The sequence below is a fragment of the Cetorhinus maximus genome, chromosome 17 (genome assembly GCF_964194155.1).
Source record: "Cetorhinus maximus chromosome 17, sCetMax3.hap1.1, whole genome shotgun sequence".
NCBI lineage: Eukaryota > Metazoa > Chordata > Chondrichthyes > Lamniformes > Cetorhinidae > Cetorhinus > Cetorhinus maximus.
Window position 1 is genome coordinate 95,960,701 of NC_135895.1, and position 17,041 is coordinate 95,977,741.

General features: G+C 43.1%; 1 protein-coding gene across 4 annotated transcripts in view; it reads right to left on the reverse strand.

Moving 5' to 3' along the window:
• Window positions 1–201: 201 nt before the first annotated feature.
• Window positions 202–17,041, reverse strand: part of LOC144692605 (NADH-cytochrome b5 reductase-like) — a 28,586-nt gene continuing 11,746 nt past the window's right edge. Inside the window, exons 4-8 of one of the 4 annotated variants that reach the window (XM_078561634.1) lie at window positions 11,292–11,379; window positions 10,945–11,049; window positions 10,332–10,535; window positions 6,957–7,037; window positions 202–897 (exon numbers count right to left, since the gene is read on the reverse strand). In XM_078561634.1, the coding sequence (XP_078417760.1) occupies window positions 838–897; window positions 6,957–7,037; window positions 10,332–10,535; window positions 10,945–11,049; window positions 11,292–11,379 (538 nt within the window). In that variant the 3' untranslated portion in view covers window positions 202–837. Of the gene's footprint in view, window positions 898–6,946; window positions 7,038–7,187; window positions 8,482–10,331; window positions 10,536–10,944; window positions 11,050–11,291; window positions 11,380–17,041 lie in introns of those variants that run through there. The other 3 variants (XM_078561633.1, XM_078561635.1, XM_078561632.1) reach the window with 3 other exon arrangements.

The window sequence follows — 17,041 nt, forward strand, 5'->3', positions numbered from 1 at the left end:
TCCCTCCCTAACAGCAGTGTGTATGTACCTACACCACAGGGACTGCAGTGGTTGAAGAAGGTGGCTCAAGGGCAACTAGGGATAGGCAATAAAAATGCAGGCCTAGCCAGCGACACATCCCATGAAAGAATTAAAAACATTTGTTTAGATCCACCAAATGAAATCTGAATGTATGTGTTTGAAACAGAAAGATTTGAAGAATTATCAGTGAATAGTTTATTAGAATCCAGTTAGCCAATGCTCATTCATTATTGGTTTTACAAACATGCATTATCAATATATATAGCAATGTGCTAATAAAAGTACATTAAAATATAGGAACTTCATGTATTTCAGATATGTAAGCAAGAAAGCAAGAACTTCCATGAGTGACTCCTGTAAATATAGCAGTTTTCTTCGACTTGTAACAGGTGAGGCTCCCCTAGTAGGATGGTTGGATAAAGCTGGGGTGGAACTAATCTATAACAGTTAAATTCTGTTTTAATCTCTGTTGTGTGCTGAGTTAGCTGATCCCCATCAAAACAAATAGGAATGCTACAATTAACAACTGTGATTCAGTGCTAAGCAGGGTCAAACTTAAGTCATTTTTCCTGCCCTTGATTGCTATTACAAAGCTATTATCCCAGCAAGAGACAGATCCTTCAGGAGCGGTGAGAGAAAATTGGAATGGAAAGGAAAAGAATTCATGATAAAGTTGACTGTATCATGGATTTCATATCTTCTCTTTCAGCTGGGAGACATCAGCCCCGATGGAATTCTTGAAAAACAAAATCACTGACTAGACTGCATTCTATAAAACGTTTTGGCAAATAATCAGCATTTCTTTCTGGATGGATTTCATTTTGATTTGATAAAATAATCTCCACTTTGATTGCATGCCTTCCACGTAAAAGAGATCTGTAAAACATTGCACTTTTATCGGCATGAATGGATTTCTTGCTCATAAATTATTCATTTGTTGAAAATGCACTATCAAAGTAATGTAGGAAACCATCATTTTGTTTGTTTAGCCTTACTGTTAATCTGTAATAAAATAATGTGTATCATCTGTGGCTCAGTTGGTAGCACTTTTAACCTCTGATTCTGAAGATTATTCGGATTTTTCACCCCTGTTCGGGGTGGGCGTGTTTGGTGGCGAGATTGGAGAATTTTGCAAGAAGGCCCTAGTCGCGTTTCCCGACAATGTGAATCCAGGTCAAGATTGTCCACTCCCCTGTCAATGGCAGGCCACGATTCCCGCCGTCGAAATTCGGGAACTTAAGTTTAATAAATTTGCATATAATTATTGTGGCCACATGCCAGAATCATCCCTCCACGTAAAAGAGAAATCCCACATCGCCACGATTTACAACTGCCTTTAAAAGGCATGAACCTGGTGAACTGGGGGACTCAAGAGGTGAGTGCACACAGCTTTGTGCAGTGCCCATGATGACCGCAGTGGCTCCGTGGATTCAGGGGAGAAATAGGCAAGTCTCCGCAGCGGCTTCTTCGTGGCTGGCTTGTGGTGCCTGGGGGACAGTGCTGGGGAGAAGTGAGGGGAGGCAAACCCAGGGCAAGGGCCAGCAAACAAAGAGGAAAGGGTGAGAAGGCAACCTTGGGGCAAGGGCAACAGTGCAAAGGGAAAAGGGGGAGAAGGCAACCTCGGGCCAAGGGCAACAGTACAGGGGGGACCATGGCAACGCCGACTGAAGTTTGAGCAAAAACACATGATGGGGGGCAGGGGGGTGGGGAATCGGCTGGGCTAAGCGCAAAGCATGTCAAAGATGAGCACTCTACCGCAAATGAGAGTGTTCAGCTTGAGCTCAATTGACATGCTTGGAGTCAGCCTAATCAAGAACCAGATTGTGATTCCCCAGGCTTCTCTAGAGCTAGGTCCCACCGAGGTGTGTGTCTCTGCACTCGTGGAGGGTGTGGGTAAGCGTTGTGATGGGTCTTCAATGTTGGTGTCTGCGGATTCCTCTTCCATGGTGTCCTCAGAGCTTCAGTCAAGTGCCTGGCTCATGGACTCCTTCAGCTGCTTCCCAGATGTGCATAGAAAGCAAGGAGAGATAATTAGTGCATGGCAGGGGACTGCGGAACAGGGGACCTCATTCACAGTATGGTTGTCTGATGGATGTTGCACTGCTGGATCCTCACTTGGCTGAGCACCGCCAACCTCACTGTCAGCACAGGAATGGTCCAGATTGTCATCAGCCAGCTGAATAGCTCTGCTTTCAAATTTTGTGAGGACCTTGATGTCCAACATTCCTCCAACAGTCTGTAACCTCTCCTTTTTGTTGTGTGCCAGCTTATCCTGCATGAATACAGATGGAGAGAGTGTAAGCAGGATGCCTGCCAGGCCAGATGAGAAGGATGCTTGGCATGTTGGATGGTGAGTGGTGCCATGGATGGGACAATGAGTGATGAGAAGAGTAACTTACCCTTACCCTGGCAGAATGGGGGAGATCATTCATCCTCTTTCAGCACTGGATGGTTGTCCTCTTTTGCAGGCATTGGCACTAACCCCTGCTGCCACCACCTCCCATGCTGGATTGGTAAGCTTGCTTGGTCTTTAGCCAGAACGGGGGTAGAGGACTTTGCAACGAGCCTCCACTACATCCAGAAGGTGCTTGGGGGTGGTGTCGATAAGTTTGGGGGCAGCATGTTTCCTCCCTTTGGCAGTGATGACTTTGCAGCAGCTTCCGATTCCCTTACAGAGTGCTAGCTCTGTGCAGGGGTGCCCTTTAAATATGCCGCCTGGATTACTGAAGGCCTGAGGTGACGGCGGGGTAGGCGAATCAGAGGCTACCCCGCCAGCAATCTGACGTGAAATCCGTGCCTCTGCATTTTTTAAACAAAGTGCCGCACGATACAGCGGAAAAAGCTGCCACTGCCATCAGTGGGGTAAATGCTGCTTTCCCCGCCCGATATCGGACTTTGCCGATTTCTGGGACGATTCCGCCCTATGGCTTCATTGTCTCCACTTCAGAGACTTCAGCACAAAAATCTGGGCTGATAATCCAATATAGTACTGAGGGAGAGCTGTATTGTGTTGGAGGTGCTATCTTTCAGATGGGACTTTAAATGAGGCCTCGTCTTCTAAGATGGATGTTCTGATGCTGTGAAAGGTGCTTGTCTTTCTTTTCCATAACTTTGAACTACTGGGGTTTTATTAAAAAGAATTAATTCTTATCAATCCTTAGCAGAATTTATTTAGTTACAGTAGCTTGAGTTACACTCAGCCTAAAATTACTTCAATGCAAACACAGTTTTCCCCATAAGTGCCAGTAACAGGATGCAGCCTCACATTAGTTTGATGTTAGTGACTTTTTCAGACAAAAGAAAGAACGTGCATTAAGAAAGTGACTTTCATGACCTTGCAAAGCGCTTCACAACCAATTAAGAATTTTTCTTTTGAATGTAGTCTCCTTTGCAGTGTAGGAAACGCGGCAGTCAGTTTGTGCACAGCAGGCCCCAGAAATTAGATAATGACCAGATAATCTGTTTTAATGATGCTGGTTGGGTGTTAACTATTGACCGGGACACAGGGCGAACACCTCTTTTCTTCTGCAAGTACTGCCATTGGATCTTTGACATCCATATGGGACATGACCTCAGTCTAACATCTCATCCAAAAGACAACAGTTCTGACAATGCATCATTCCCTCAGTACTGTACTGAAGTGCGAGCCTAAGTTATGTATTGAACTGTTTGGATTGGGACTTGAACCCACAATCTTCTGACTCAGAGGTAAGAGTGGTACCACTGAACCAGTGTTGACACAAGGAACCTTGCCAAAGAGTGTCCGATTGTTACTGGTACTAATTGGTAAAGGTGAAGTCTTAAGACATTTTTTTATTCATTCATGGGATTTGGGTGTCGCCGGCCAGGTCAGCATTTATCGCCTATCCATAATTGCCCTTGAGAAGGTGGTGGTCAGCTGCCTTTTTGAACCGCTGCAGTCTATGTGGTGTAGGTACATCCACAGTGCTGTTAGGGAGGGAGTTCCAGGATTTTGACCCACGGACAGTGAAGGAACGGTGATATATTTTCAAGTCAGGATGGTGAGTGGCTTGGAGGGGAACTTGCAGGTGGTAGTATTTCCATGCATCTGCTATCCTTGTCCTCAGTGGTAGAGGTAACAGGTTTGGAAAGTGCAATCAAAGGAGACTTGCAGGAGCTGCTGCAGAGCATTCTGTAGATGTTATATACTGCTGCCACTGTGTGTCAATGGTGGAGGGAGAAAATGTTTAAGCCAATCAAGTGGGCTGCTTTGTCCTGGAAGGTGTGAAGCTTATTGAGTGTTGTTGGAGCTGCATTCATGTAGGCAAGTGGAGAGTATTCCATCGCACTCCTGACTTGTGCCATGTAGATGGTGGACAGGCTTTGAGGAGTCAGGTGGTGAGCTACTCGCTGCAGGATTTCTAGCCTTTGAACTGCTCTTGTAGCCACAGTATTTATATGGATAGTCCACTTTAGTTTCTGGTCAATGGTAACCCCCAGTACGTTGATCGTGGGAGATAAAGTGATGGTAATGCCATTGAAGGTCAAAAGGCGATAGTTAGATTCTCTCTTGTTGGAGATGGTCATTGCCTGGCACTTGTGCGGCCCAAATGTTACTTGCCACTTGTCAGCCCAAGCCTAGATATTCTCCAGCTCTTGCTGCATTTGGACATGGACTGCTTCAGTATCTGAGGAGTTGTGAATGGTGCTGAACATTGTGCAATCATCAGCAAACATCCCCACTTCTGACCTTATGATGGAAGGAAGGTCATTGATGAAGCAGCTGAAGATGGTTGGGCCTAGGACACTATCCTGAGGAACTCCTGCAGTGATGTCCTGGAACTGAGATGATTGACCTCCAGCAACCACAACCATCTTCCTTTGTTCTAGGTATGACTTCAGCCAGTGGAGGGTTTTGCCCTGATTCCCACTGACTCCAGTTTTACAAGAGCTCCCTGATGCCACACTCCATCAAATGCTGACTTTAAGGCAAGGGCAGTCACTCTCATCACAGCTCTGGAGTTCAACTCCTTTGTCCATGTCCAAACCAAGATTGTAGTGAGGTCAGGAGCTGAGTGGCCATGGCGGTACCCAAGCTGAGCACCAGTGAGCAGTTTATTGCTAAGCAAGTGCCGCTTGATAGCACTGTTGATGACCCTGTCCATTACTTCACTGATGATCGAGAGTAGACTGATGGGGCGGTTATTGGCCGGATTGGATTTGTCCTGTTTTTTGCGTACAGGACATATCTGGGCAATTTTACACATTGCAGGGTAGATGCCAGCATACTGGAACAGCTAGGCTAGGGGCGTGACAAGTCTGGAGCACAAGTATTCAGTACTATTGCTGGAATGTTGTCAGGGCTGGAGGTCAATCATCTCAGTTCCAGGACATCACTGCAGGGGTTCCTCAGGGTAGTGTCCTAGGCCCAACCATCTTCAGCTGCTTCATAAATGGCTTTCAGCCATTTCTTGATGTCATGTGGAGTGAATTGAATTGGCTGAAGACTGGCATCTGTGAAGCTGGGGACCTACAAAGGAGGCTGAGGTGAATCATCCACTCTGCACTTCTCGCTGAAGATTGTTGTGAATTCTTTAGTCTTATCTTTTGTACTAATGTGCTGGGCTCCCCCATCATTAAGGATGAGGATATTTGAGGAGCCTCCTCCTCCAGTGAGTTGTTTAATTGTCCACTACCATTCATAACTGGATGAGGCACGACTGCAGAGCTTAGCTCTGACCTGTTGGTTGTTGGATCGTTTAGCTCTATCATTTGCTGCTTATGCTGTTTGGCATGCAAGTAGTCCTGTGTTATAGCTTCACCTCATTTTTAGGTAGGCCTGGTGCTGCTCCTGGCATGCCCTCCTGAACGCTTCATTGAACCTGGGTTGATCCCCTGGCTTGGTGGTAATGGTAGAGCGGGGGATATCCGGGCCATGAGGTTACAGATTGTGGTTGAGTGCAAGTCTGCTGCAGCTGATGGTCCACAGCACCTCATGGATGCCCAGTCTTGAATTGCTAGATCTTTTGGAAACCTATCCCATTTAGCACAATGGTAGTGCCACACAACATGATGGAGGGCCTCCTCAAAGGGAAGATGGGACTTCGTCTTCACAAGGACATTCCTACTGAAACTGTCATGGACAGATGCATTTGTGGCAGGCAGGTTGTGAGGATGAGGTCAAGTATGTTTTTCCCTCTTGTTGGTTCCCTCACCACCTGCCGCAGACCCAGTCTAGCAGCTAGGTCTTTTAGGACACGGCCAGCTCGGTCAGTAATGGCACTACCGAGCCACTGTTGGTGATGGACATTGAAGTCCCCCACCCAAAGTACATGCTGTACCCTTGCCACCCTCAGTGCTTCCTTCAAGTGGTGTTCAACATTGAGAGTACTGATTCATCAGCTGAGGTGTGGGGACAGTATGTGGTAATCAGCAGGAGGTTTCCTTGCGCATGTTTGACCTGATGCCATGAGACTTCATGGGGTCCGGAGTCGATGTTGAGGACTCCCAGGGCAACTCCCTCCCGAGTATATACCACGGTGCCGCCACCTCTGCTGGGTCTGTACTGCCGGTGGGACAGGACATTCCCAGGGATAGTGATGGTGGTATCTGGGACATTGTCTGTAAAGTACGTTTCCATGAGGATGACTATGACAGGCTGTTGCTGGTCTAGTCTGTGAGACAGCTCTCCCAATTTTGGCACACGCACCCCAGATGTTAGTAAGGAGGACTTTGCAGGGTTGACAGGGCTGAGTTTGCCATTGTCTTTGTCGGTGCCTAGGTTGAAGCCGTATGTTCGGTTTGGTTCCATCTGGCTGCATGATGGAACTGGAAACGTCATGTGTTGGTGCACTGATCTTTCACTTTGTTAGGTTTTTGGGGTTTAATCAGACATTGTTACTTGTGCTCAGTGCTAATGACTGCTTTTGTAGTAGATCCTCATTCCTAATGAACAGCAGTGTACCTTTATTCACCTTAAAATCTGGCAGGAGGTGTGAACCCAGGCCAGCAAGCATCCTCCAGGTTTCAAATTGTTGTGGCTGTTTGCTAGCCTGCTGCAATTGAAAGAGATACATATTTTGATAGCATTCCTTTTGGTTAAACTTCAAAATGCGATACAAATTATATCTAAGACCAGGCTGCCTTTTCTTCTGTGGCCATTGAGGGTGGAGACTGTGAGCGTAACAGAAACACTTTCTAATGGCTATAAGGGGATTAATTTATTCTGAGTTCGGTTTTCTACTTGCACAAAGCCACAACATAAAATGATCCTAAATTGGCATGAATGGGCTAAATCACTCAAATGACAAAAGAATTATTGAAAAATGCAATTGCCACATTGGCAGTTAGGGTGCACTCCTCCAAAGCTGGGCTAAGACACATTGTTCTTGGAAGTGTCGGGAGCTTTACTTTGTATCTAACTCCTTACCCTGGAAGCACTTAACAACAACAATGAATGCAAAATATCAGAAGAAAATCCTGTTTTTCAGCATTGACATCCTTATCTTGATTAGTTTTTTAAAAAATAATTGATTGAACAAAACTTATATTTTATAGGATTTTAGAGGAATATATAAAGTTTACAGATTTAGAATGGATTTAATTTAAATACATTTATCACTAAAAACAGCAGCAGGTAAACCCAAAACTACGCAGTTCAAAACTCCAGGCTTGTCAAGTTTGCCATTTCTCAGCACCAGTACACCATGTTCCTGTTTCATGATCACGTGCCATACAGACTCAAGCCCGTCTTCATAAAATCCATTCTCTCTTGTCCTGTCTTTTGTAACAACTACTACAGCTTTCAGTGGTCTAGTATGACAGATATCAGGAAGAGCCAATGCAACAGTTTCAACCGCACAGCATCATGACACTTCAACATTAAGAGAGAGCTGAATCTGTTTCACTGGGTAAATGCACAGTCAGAGCTGTACAGCCACAGTGGACCCAGGTTTGATCTCTGTTCTATGGTAAGCTAGCTGATCTGAACTAGAGATGTATGGGTGCTTCTGATAACTTCAGGGTGATTTGGGCAAAAAATACTGACAGATCACTATTCCTTCTTCTGATCACTATCTTCTAACTTTGCTGGAACGGATTGGGTTTGGTGGTGAATCCCAGCTGAACCCTTTGAATGTCCAGCAGCCTTGTTATTCAGAACTTAATATGCAGGCTCCTCTTCCAATTTCTGGATTCCAGCATTAATTAATTTAGTCACAGACAAGTCTTTGGAGTGCATTCTTCCACTGATGTCAGAAGCTCTGCTACGCATATAGGTAACAAGCTTCTAATTTTCTAAAACATAAAATGCAAATCTTCTGAGAAGTCTATACGATTGAGATAGTTGAGGATGTCTTTGTTGAAAGTAACGGATCCACAAACCACAACGAATGGTTTCCGTCTGCATGAGCTTACGAAATCCTTCACCATATCCCCACTTACACGTCCATTATAAGATTTTTCTCGGTAACTCCAGGGAAGTTTTTCCAGGTCTTGCTCCTAAAATAATTTAGGTCATATAATAATTTGTACAAATGTGGGTGAAACTTGTGTTTGATAACTGGGCTGTTTATGGTATTATTGTTACAGCAGCAGTTTCATTTCTTAATAAGTTGTGTTTAAGTGGACAAAATTGAAAAAAACATATTGGTTTCATCTACACCATCCATTTGTTCAGTCAATGGAGTCACAAACCAGAAGTAAACTGGGGATTTTTTTTGTCTGTTGATCTTTGTAAAATTAAGGAAGCTGCTGTGTTGGACAGTCAGTCATCATCTCTTATTGAAGGACAGTCTTTGCTTGTTGGATCAAAAAATTCTCATAGCCTCTAATGCCCCTTATTTGGCACCACGAGTAAGGGCTGCACTGAAATGTAAGCCTAGTTAGGAGTTTGAATTGGGACTTGAACCCACAATCTTCTAACTCACTTTCTGCTGCCCTTTATTTGTTTCCCTTTTCCCACTTCTGTTTTTTTGGATTCTTCCTCACTTTTATTTCTCTCCTCCAGGTGTTTTTGCTCTCTCATTTACTTCTATATTTTTCTCACTCCTTCACTTGTTTCTCATGTTCTCTCTTCTCCACTTTTGTTTCTATTTCACTCCTCCTTCACATGTGTCTCACTCTTTCTGTTTCCCTCTTTCACTTGTTTCTTTCTCTCCCTTCGCTTCACTTTTTCTCACATTCAGTTCACTGGTCTTTCATTCCCCACTCCTCACTCAATCTTGTTTCTCTCTCCCTCCCCCTTTACTTATGCATTTCTCTTTCCTGCTGCTCCTCCACTTATTTTGCTCTCTTCCACTTTCCTCCTTCATGGCTGGTTCTTTCTCCCCATCCCTTCTCCTTATTTGTATCATCCTTATTATCCTGGTTGTCTCACTTCTTTCAATTATCTGTTGTACTCCTTATCTTTATGTTACCTTATGGGGTGGTGGGAAGGGTGCATGCACTGAAAAAGCCTATAAAGTAGGAGTATGCACAAAGCAGACAGAAGAAGGTAGACTTTCACCCGTTGCATCCTTGGTTATAAACTCAGCTCTCAATGGTGAAAGGTTGCTGCTAGTTCATTGCATCAGCCAATCTTAATATGTTAATCTTCAAAGGCCCACATTTTGTGCTTTTAAAATGGTGAAACTGACAGCATTTGCTGTCATTACAACCATGGAACTGACTGCAACTTCTGGTGACTGTACATGTGCAGTTAAATGCAGAAATACAAGTTACTCTCAGTGATTCCCTGCTCCTCTATAGGATGCATTGTTGAAGATCCCACAGATAGTGATCTTTAAATATCACTGACAAGAACTTCTGCTTTTACACGGTAATATCACTATTAAAAAAACCTCTGAAAATGTTATACCTTACTAATGAGGTGTAACTGGGTCTTTAAAAGCACATTAAGTCATAACAACTGCCGAAGATCCTTTCTGACCCTGTAAAACTAATTTTACACTTGTGTTGCGCCAAATTTTGCCACTGTGATAAATAGTGCTTTAGTTAAAAAGTATTTTTTAAAATCGTTTATGCCATTTCAGCTTCCAATGTGTAGGCCTCAACATGTATTTTGTGGTCTGCAAAATTTCTTTAAAAAGTGAAGGATGATCAGTAGATTTTACTTCTTCCTTTGCTGTCTGTGAGACTTCTTCAATGTTGTTATTGGCTGCTTATCCTGTTGATGATATTATTGTTATTCGAAATCTGAAAATCCCCTTGCCTTGGCATCGGATTTAAACCGACATCAGGAAAGGGAAAACCCAGAGCACAGAGATTGCTAGTTTATTGTGGACAATTCTCTTCAAGGTTTTTGGAGAGTGGCCAGTGACCGCAAAATCTGGGCTAATGTGTCATCTTACCTGGCTCAGAACAAATAACGTTTTCACATTCCAGTAAGCTGCAAGTTCCTGAAGTCGAGACTTCATGTAGATATCTTGGAAAGTCCTGAAGCAGCCCACCAAGGTAACAAAAGTTTCATCCTCTTCATTTGCTACAATATATTTGAGCAGAGGCACCATTGGAGCTATACCAGTCCCTGAGGCAAACAGCAGCAGCTGCTCATACTGCCAGATATAAAGAAATGGTGTCAATACACTGCAAACCATTAATCTTTACCTTAATAAACTGCAGAAATTTAGTACAATTAATCAATTGTTTTAGACTGTCAATGTTAAAGGTAAGTTAAAGTAAGAAATTGTTCAGTCTCAGGTCAATGTTTGTGAACTAATAATCAGAGACACAACATTACAGAGCTCTGCATTATTTTCTCGCTAATGTTTAGATATCTCACACAGCCTGTCCAGTAATTTCTTCAGGAGAGATAGTGAAGAAAAAAAAATATAGGGACTATTTATGTCTCTTTTTAACTAATCACAACAAATATTTGAATTATATAATTACATTATATTACATCAAATTTTGCCACTATGATAAAAATTCTGGTTTGCAAACTACTCCCACTAAGTGACTGACCTGATTTGATTTGTATGGAAAGCCTCCAAAAGGGCCCCGCCAACATACACTATCCCACTCCTTCCAGGTCTTTACATACTGAGACATTAATCCATCTTCATAGATCTATTATAAAGTCAAAATGAAACAGTTGCATTTATCTAGCACCTCGTTGTCAAGACATCTCAAAATACTTCATACCATGAATTACTTTTGGAGTGCTATCATGTGTTATGCATTAAACATGTTATATTATAAAATTGAACACAATTGCATGGTAGAATTATCCATTGACTGATAAATTGCTCAATTACAGTACAGTATCAAAAGTGTAACAGTCTGACTACAGCACAGCAACGGTACAGTACCTTTATCAGAACTTCAAAATAACCTTCTGCATCCACAGGGTTCACTGGAGTATATGCTCTCTGAACTTCCAGACCATTCACAATTCCCCTTTCAATTAAACAGAAAGCTTGGAATCAATTACATTATGATACTTGCTTGATAATCATATTTGTGTTCAATTAAACAATCAATGAAATTCCACCACAGTTACATCATGTGGTCCATAGCATCTGCACTAACTCTTTAACTGGGGATATCTAAGCTAAACACATTCCATGTAACATTTTATGTTCTTTTTTCAAATAATTATCCAATTCCCTTTTTCAATTATGTTACAGACATATTCACTCTTCTTTTCCCGGTCTCCTCCCTTTTACGACTTCTGTTTTAGTGCAACTCTGACTGCAGTGGTTCAAGAAGGCAGCTCACCACCACCTTCTCAAGGGCAATAAATGCTGGCCTAGCCAGCGACTCCCACATCCCATGAATGAATAAAAATAAAATTTCAAGATTTCAACATCAAAATTTTATTCTCCCATCTTGTATCCCAAGGACTGTGTCAGATTCAAACTGTAGAGCTGCTGCCTTTATTGTCCTTTTGCTCCCCTGGCTCTTGTATGTGCACCTCCACACCCCTTGGTGCTGCTCCCCTCACCTGTCTTTGGACCTGACTCAGTTTTTGGGACACAAGTTCATGCCTGCACTGGCTGCATCCTTGAAACATATAAGATCCTGAGGGGACTTGACAGAGTGGATGCTAAAGGGATGGTTTCCCAGAACTAGGGGATGCAGTTTAAAAATAAGGGCTCTCCCATTTAATATGGAGATGAGGAGAAATGTTATCTCTCAGCGAGTTGTGAGTCTATGGAACTCTTCCCCAGAGCATGTTAGAGGCAGAGACATTGAATATTTTTTATGGTAGAGGTAGATATATTCTTGACTAACAAGAGAGTCAAAGGGCATCGATGGTAGGTAGGAATGTGGCTTTGAGGCCACAATTAGATCAGCCATGATCTTAATAATGGCAGAGCAGGGTCAAGGGGTGAATGGCCTACTCCTGCTCCTAATTTGTATGCTTTTATGATTGTTTGTGCTCTAGGCACCTTCATGTCTCACCCTGCCATCGTCAGCTGTCCCTCGATTTGAGGATGCCATCTACTCAGGGTTGCGAATTTCTGCTATGGACCTTCATGTGACTGAACAGCTGGTTCTCAATCCAAAGGTCTTTGGGCACATTGGGACAGGTGTCCCATGGAGTGCAGGATTTGCTTCCTTTTCTCTCCTTCTCTCTGACCGCTCTGCCTCATCATTTAGACATTGTGACTCAAAGCTTGATGGGTAAGTTACGATTGGTAGCAAGCTCCTCCCAGTCATTAATGTCAATGCTGCCATGCTTCAAGGAAAGCTTCAGAGTGTCTTTGAAGAAAACACTTTGTCCTCCTCTGGAACAATGACCATTTGAGAAAACAGCACCTGGCAGGGAAGATGCTTTTTGGCCACCTGGATAGTGTCCAGTCCATTGAATTTGATTTTGCAGGAATTTTTGCCCGATTGCTCGTGGAACTGGCTTCAGGAAGGACACTCGCAATTGTTCGGAAATTCTCCTATTGAATCCAGATGATGCAACAGAGGCATCACTGATGGAATTTCTCTGGCGTTCTTGTGTGCGATTGATGCACAGTCCAGGTCTCACTGCAGTACAGAGTGTGGTGACGGCAACTACTCTGTACACTATGACTTCTGTTGGCTTGGGTAGGTCTTTGTTTAAATACTTTCTGCCGTAGTTTGTAGATGGTTGACCTGGCGCAGTTGATCTGGTGTTGGATCTCCTCGTAAATGTGGCCTTTTGAGAGGGGTGGCTGCCAAGGCATGGGAAGTATTCAACATTTTCCAGAGTCCCTCCTTCAACATATATGGAAGGTGAAATATTTGGCTGATCAGGTGTGGGTTGCTCCATGAGTTTTGTTTTGGCAACATTCAAGGGCAAGCAGAGTCTCATGTATGCAGAATTGAAGAGATCGATAGTGGCTTGCAAAACTGGTGCAGAGTGGGCAATGACACTTCAGTCATCCGCAAATGTAGATCATGTATATCTATGATGGTTGGCGTAGTTTTGGCACAGAAGCAACTGAGGTTAAAGAGTTTTTCATTTTGGTGATATTTACTACTGACATCAGAGGACAGCTTTCATTGATGAGGTGAATAGCCACTATCGGGTAGATTGTAAATAGTATGGGGGTTGTCACATAGCCTTGCTTGACCCTGGTCTGGATCTTGGAGGCATCTGTTTCAGATCTCCCACTCAAGACAGTTGCAATCATACCATCATGACCAATTGCAGATAGTGATGAAGCTTCTTGGGCATTCAAATCTTTGGAGCACAATCCACAGAGCCTTGCAATTAACTGAGTCAAATGCTTTGGTCAGGTCAATGAATTCAATGAGCAGTTCCCGCTGTTGTTCTTAATATTTTTCTTGTATTTGTCTGGCAACGTAGACCATATCAGAGGTTCCTCTGGAAGGTGTAAAACCACACCGTCGGGGGATGTTATGGGGCCTGCAAAAACGGGAAACATGGCGGGTGGGGTGACTCAATTAGGTCAGAACTGAAATTTCACTTTCCTAATGGTGGGTTCAAATCTAGAGATTAACTTGGCACTGTGTTTATGGCAGGGTAGGCCTCACACCGTCCCATGGCAGATATATACTTGTAATACGTTTTGCATGTCATAAATATTCATTAAATGAAAACTGTAATTATGTCCTACCTTCGTGATAAAGTCAGCGGCGCATGAGAATTTGTGGCACCTGCTTCACGTTTGATTAAAGTGGCGTGCAACAGTCAGCTTTGTGTAATTGTGTCTGAGCTCAATGGTTTTCCTTGTTGAACTCTGTGACACAAGGGAGGGGAGCAGGAGAATGGCAGCTTGCATAGCAAGGGACCAGAAAGGGTAAGTTAGTGGTTGGTGGGGAGGATGTGGGGTGGGGGGTATGGAGGAGTAAAGTGGGAAGAGCCTGATGTCCTGGGGATGGTGGGAACAGTCATTCAAGTTAAGAAATGTAGGGACCTAAAGGGCGGTGTCAATACTGTCCACGTGTGGGTCCATCTCAGGGTATTGGCTGGCAGAGTCCTTACAGGGCTTTGAGTTCACTTAGACCATTTCAATTAATCCCATTGAGAGTGATCTTGGACAAAATCCTTGGACAATGCATTGAAGGATGGGCCAGCTGAGCCTGCAATTTCAGCTATGTCCTACAGAGTAGTGAATATAACACTGGACACTAAATGAACTGTCATGTCAATAAGACATGAAAAGAAATCAAAACTGTGTGCATCAAAACTTTTTTTTCTATTTTTAAAATGGACTTTTGCCAGACCAAAAGATGACTGCAACAGGTCACATGACTCATAAGATTGATCATCTGTTCTGGAAGCTTTCAACAGAGATCACAAGAACAAAAGAGTTCTACTCTCCTCCCTGTGGAATCTCATACCCCATTGTTAGGCCACATCATAATCACGAAACTAGAAGGCTAACAGATGAATTGGCTCCCCAGCCAGGGCTAAAACAAAGAGAGACATCGAAACTCATTATACCTGAAGAAATGTTAGCAGCCACCATTTCACTCCTAAGGGAAACAATGGATTTTGGCCAAGGGCACAGAAACTGCTTGTGAAGCTGCAATTAACTCATTAACGGGCCACATAACATGACCCCGTGCTTCTAGCTTCTTGGACAGTTTTAATATTACATTTCTAGCCTCCCAAAGGAGTCTGCTGATTACTTCCAACCTGAAAAAAACAGCAGCAGGGCTCCCAGCTGACCAAGCAGCCAGCCACAATCTCTCAATTCCTGGATGCCAATTTTTATTTTTAAGGCTCCCACCCATTGCCTGCCAAACAGTCTATATATAGAAGCCTCATTGTGCTGCATCCTCATTCACTTTCAAGAATTTTAGTGCTGCTGTCTGCAACCAGGAACTCATCTGAACTGAACTCCACTACAAAGGAAACACCTTCCGGACTTTGACTTTCTGGACTATGGAAATCACATGAACTAATATTTATTTCTGTGGTTCTATTACTGATGTTATGCATAGTTGTAAAAACTCCCTCCTTTCTTTCCCCCTTACTGGATATATGTGTGTGTATGTGTGTGTATGTGTGTCTGTGTATATGTGTGTGTGTGTGTGTGTGCGAGATTGTGAACATCACTTCCCATCCCACCCTGGATTTGAATGTGGAATAAACTAATCCTCTGAGTTAATCACAAAGAGAGTTTGCTGCATGTTACTTATAAAATTGGATCACACAAACTGAGGGTCTGGGAAACAGGCCATAACCTACTTTAGAAACATTTAAAAACATCTCTGCTTATATACAGATGGTGAAAGGATAAAGAAGTTCAGTTTGTGTCTCTCTCTCCTGTCCGTAACAGAACATTCAACACACAGTGAATGTAAAAACACAACATTGTTTCTTCCATAACAAAGAAATGTTCTTAAATACCCTGTAATCATCAATGTGTGCCAACCATGAGGTGAGCCAGTATGTTTAGCTCTCTGACTAACTGGACTCAAAAAATAACTATGATGCACATATGAAGAGAGTGAAAACAAAGTAAAGTGAAATATTTACAAATGAAATTTAAATTTGACAACACCCATGACACCTTTGTGCTCTCAATAAGTCTTATGTTGATGGAAATGGAGTTGGGTGGGGAAGTTGAGCCTCCTTGTTTGTCCAGGAGGCTCTTTAGTCCACCCATAGCTACTGCATTGTCAGTTGGCGGCGGGTTTCACCACTGAAAAGCTTCCTCCCACCACGTGATCACAGTGTTTCCCGTGCAGGCTGACAGTGCATTAAATTTTAATTGGAATCACATGTGAATGAGCAAAAAGCAAGAGAGCAGAAGTGGCGCCATTTCCTGTTCTGTCATCATGAATGGCATTCCCTTGTCTTTGGGAGGACTTCTTCAGCCACAGCAGGTAGGAAATTCAGGACAATGTGTGATAGGATTTTTCCTGTGTCATGCCCAGTAAAGGCATGTCTTATTTATAACTTTAAACATGGGCTGCATTCAGTATATAATTCTCTGGAACAGTCTTTTATTTTAAAATAGACACCAACAGGATTGCTAAAATGGCTGCCAAAGATCAGGTGGCTTTTGCAATTCCCACACAGGCTACCTCAAGTCTTCATTGAATGACCATGGGCCATCTGTGAAATTTACACCTGCCATTGTTTGTGGACTCACCCAAAAATGGAAATCTATATATAGACCCTGAGACTCCCTGACTCCGAACTTGATATTCAACAATAGAAAGCTGCAGAAGTCAGTTTATCATAAGTGGATGTGAACAGATCCCCCATCCATTCTTCATTGTAAAGCAGTGGCTTCTAACTTTAAACCATTCTGTATGAACCATAGAATTATTTGATCAGGTGGTCACCTGATTGAAATGGTCTTCAGATAACAAATCTAATATCCTAAGAACCAGGGGGAAACTAGTCAGCCTGCAAGAAACACAGCAAGAAACAGCCATTTCATAAAAAGGCAGTAATACCCACACTTTTTAAAACCCGGAGAGGGCTACATCTCAAGTCTCCCAGATGTTCCTTTTCAAAGCCCACTAGTAAAGAAACTTAACCTCCTGGTAAGAAAATTCACAAGTGACTCACTTCGTGACCTGCTGAACATTCATCTCTTCGAGGGAATCCTGCAATGATCCTGATATATGACTCCAGCTATTGAAATCACCTAGACTA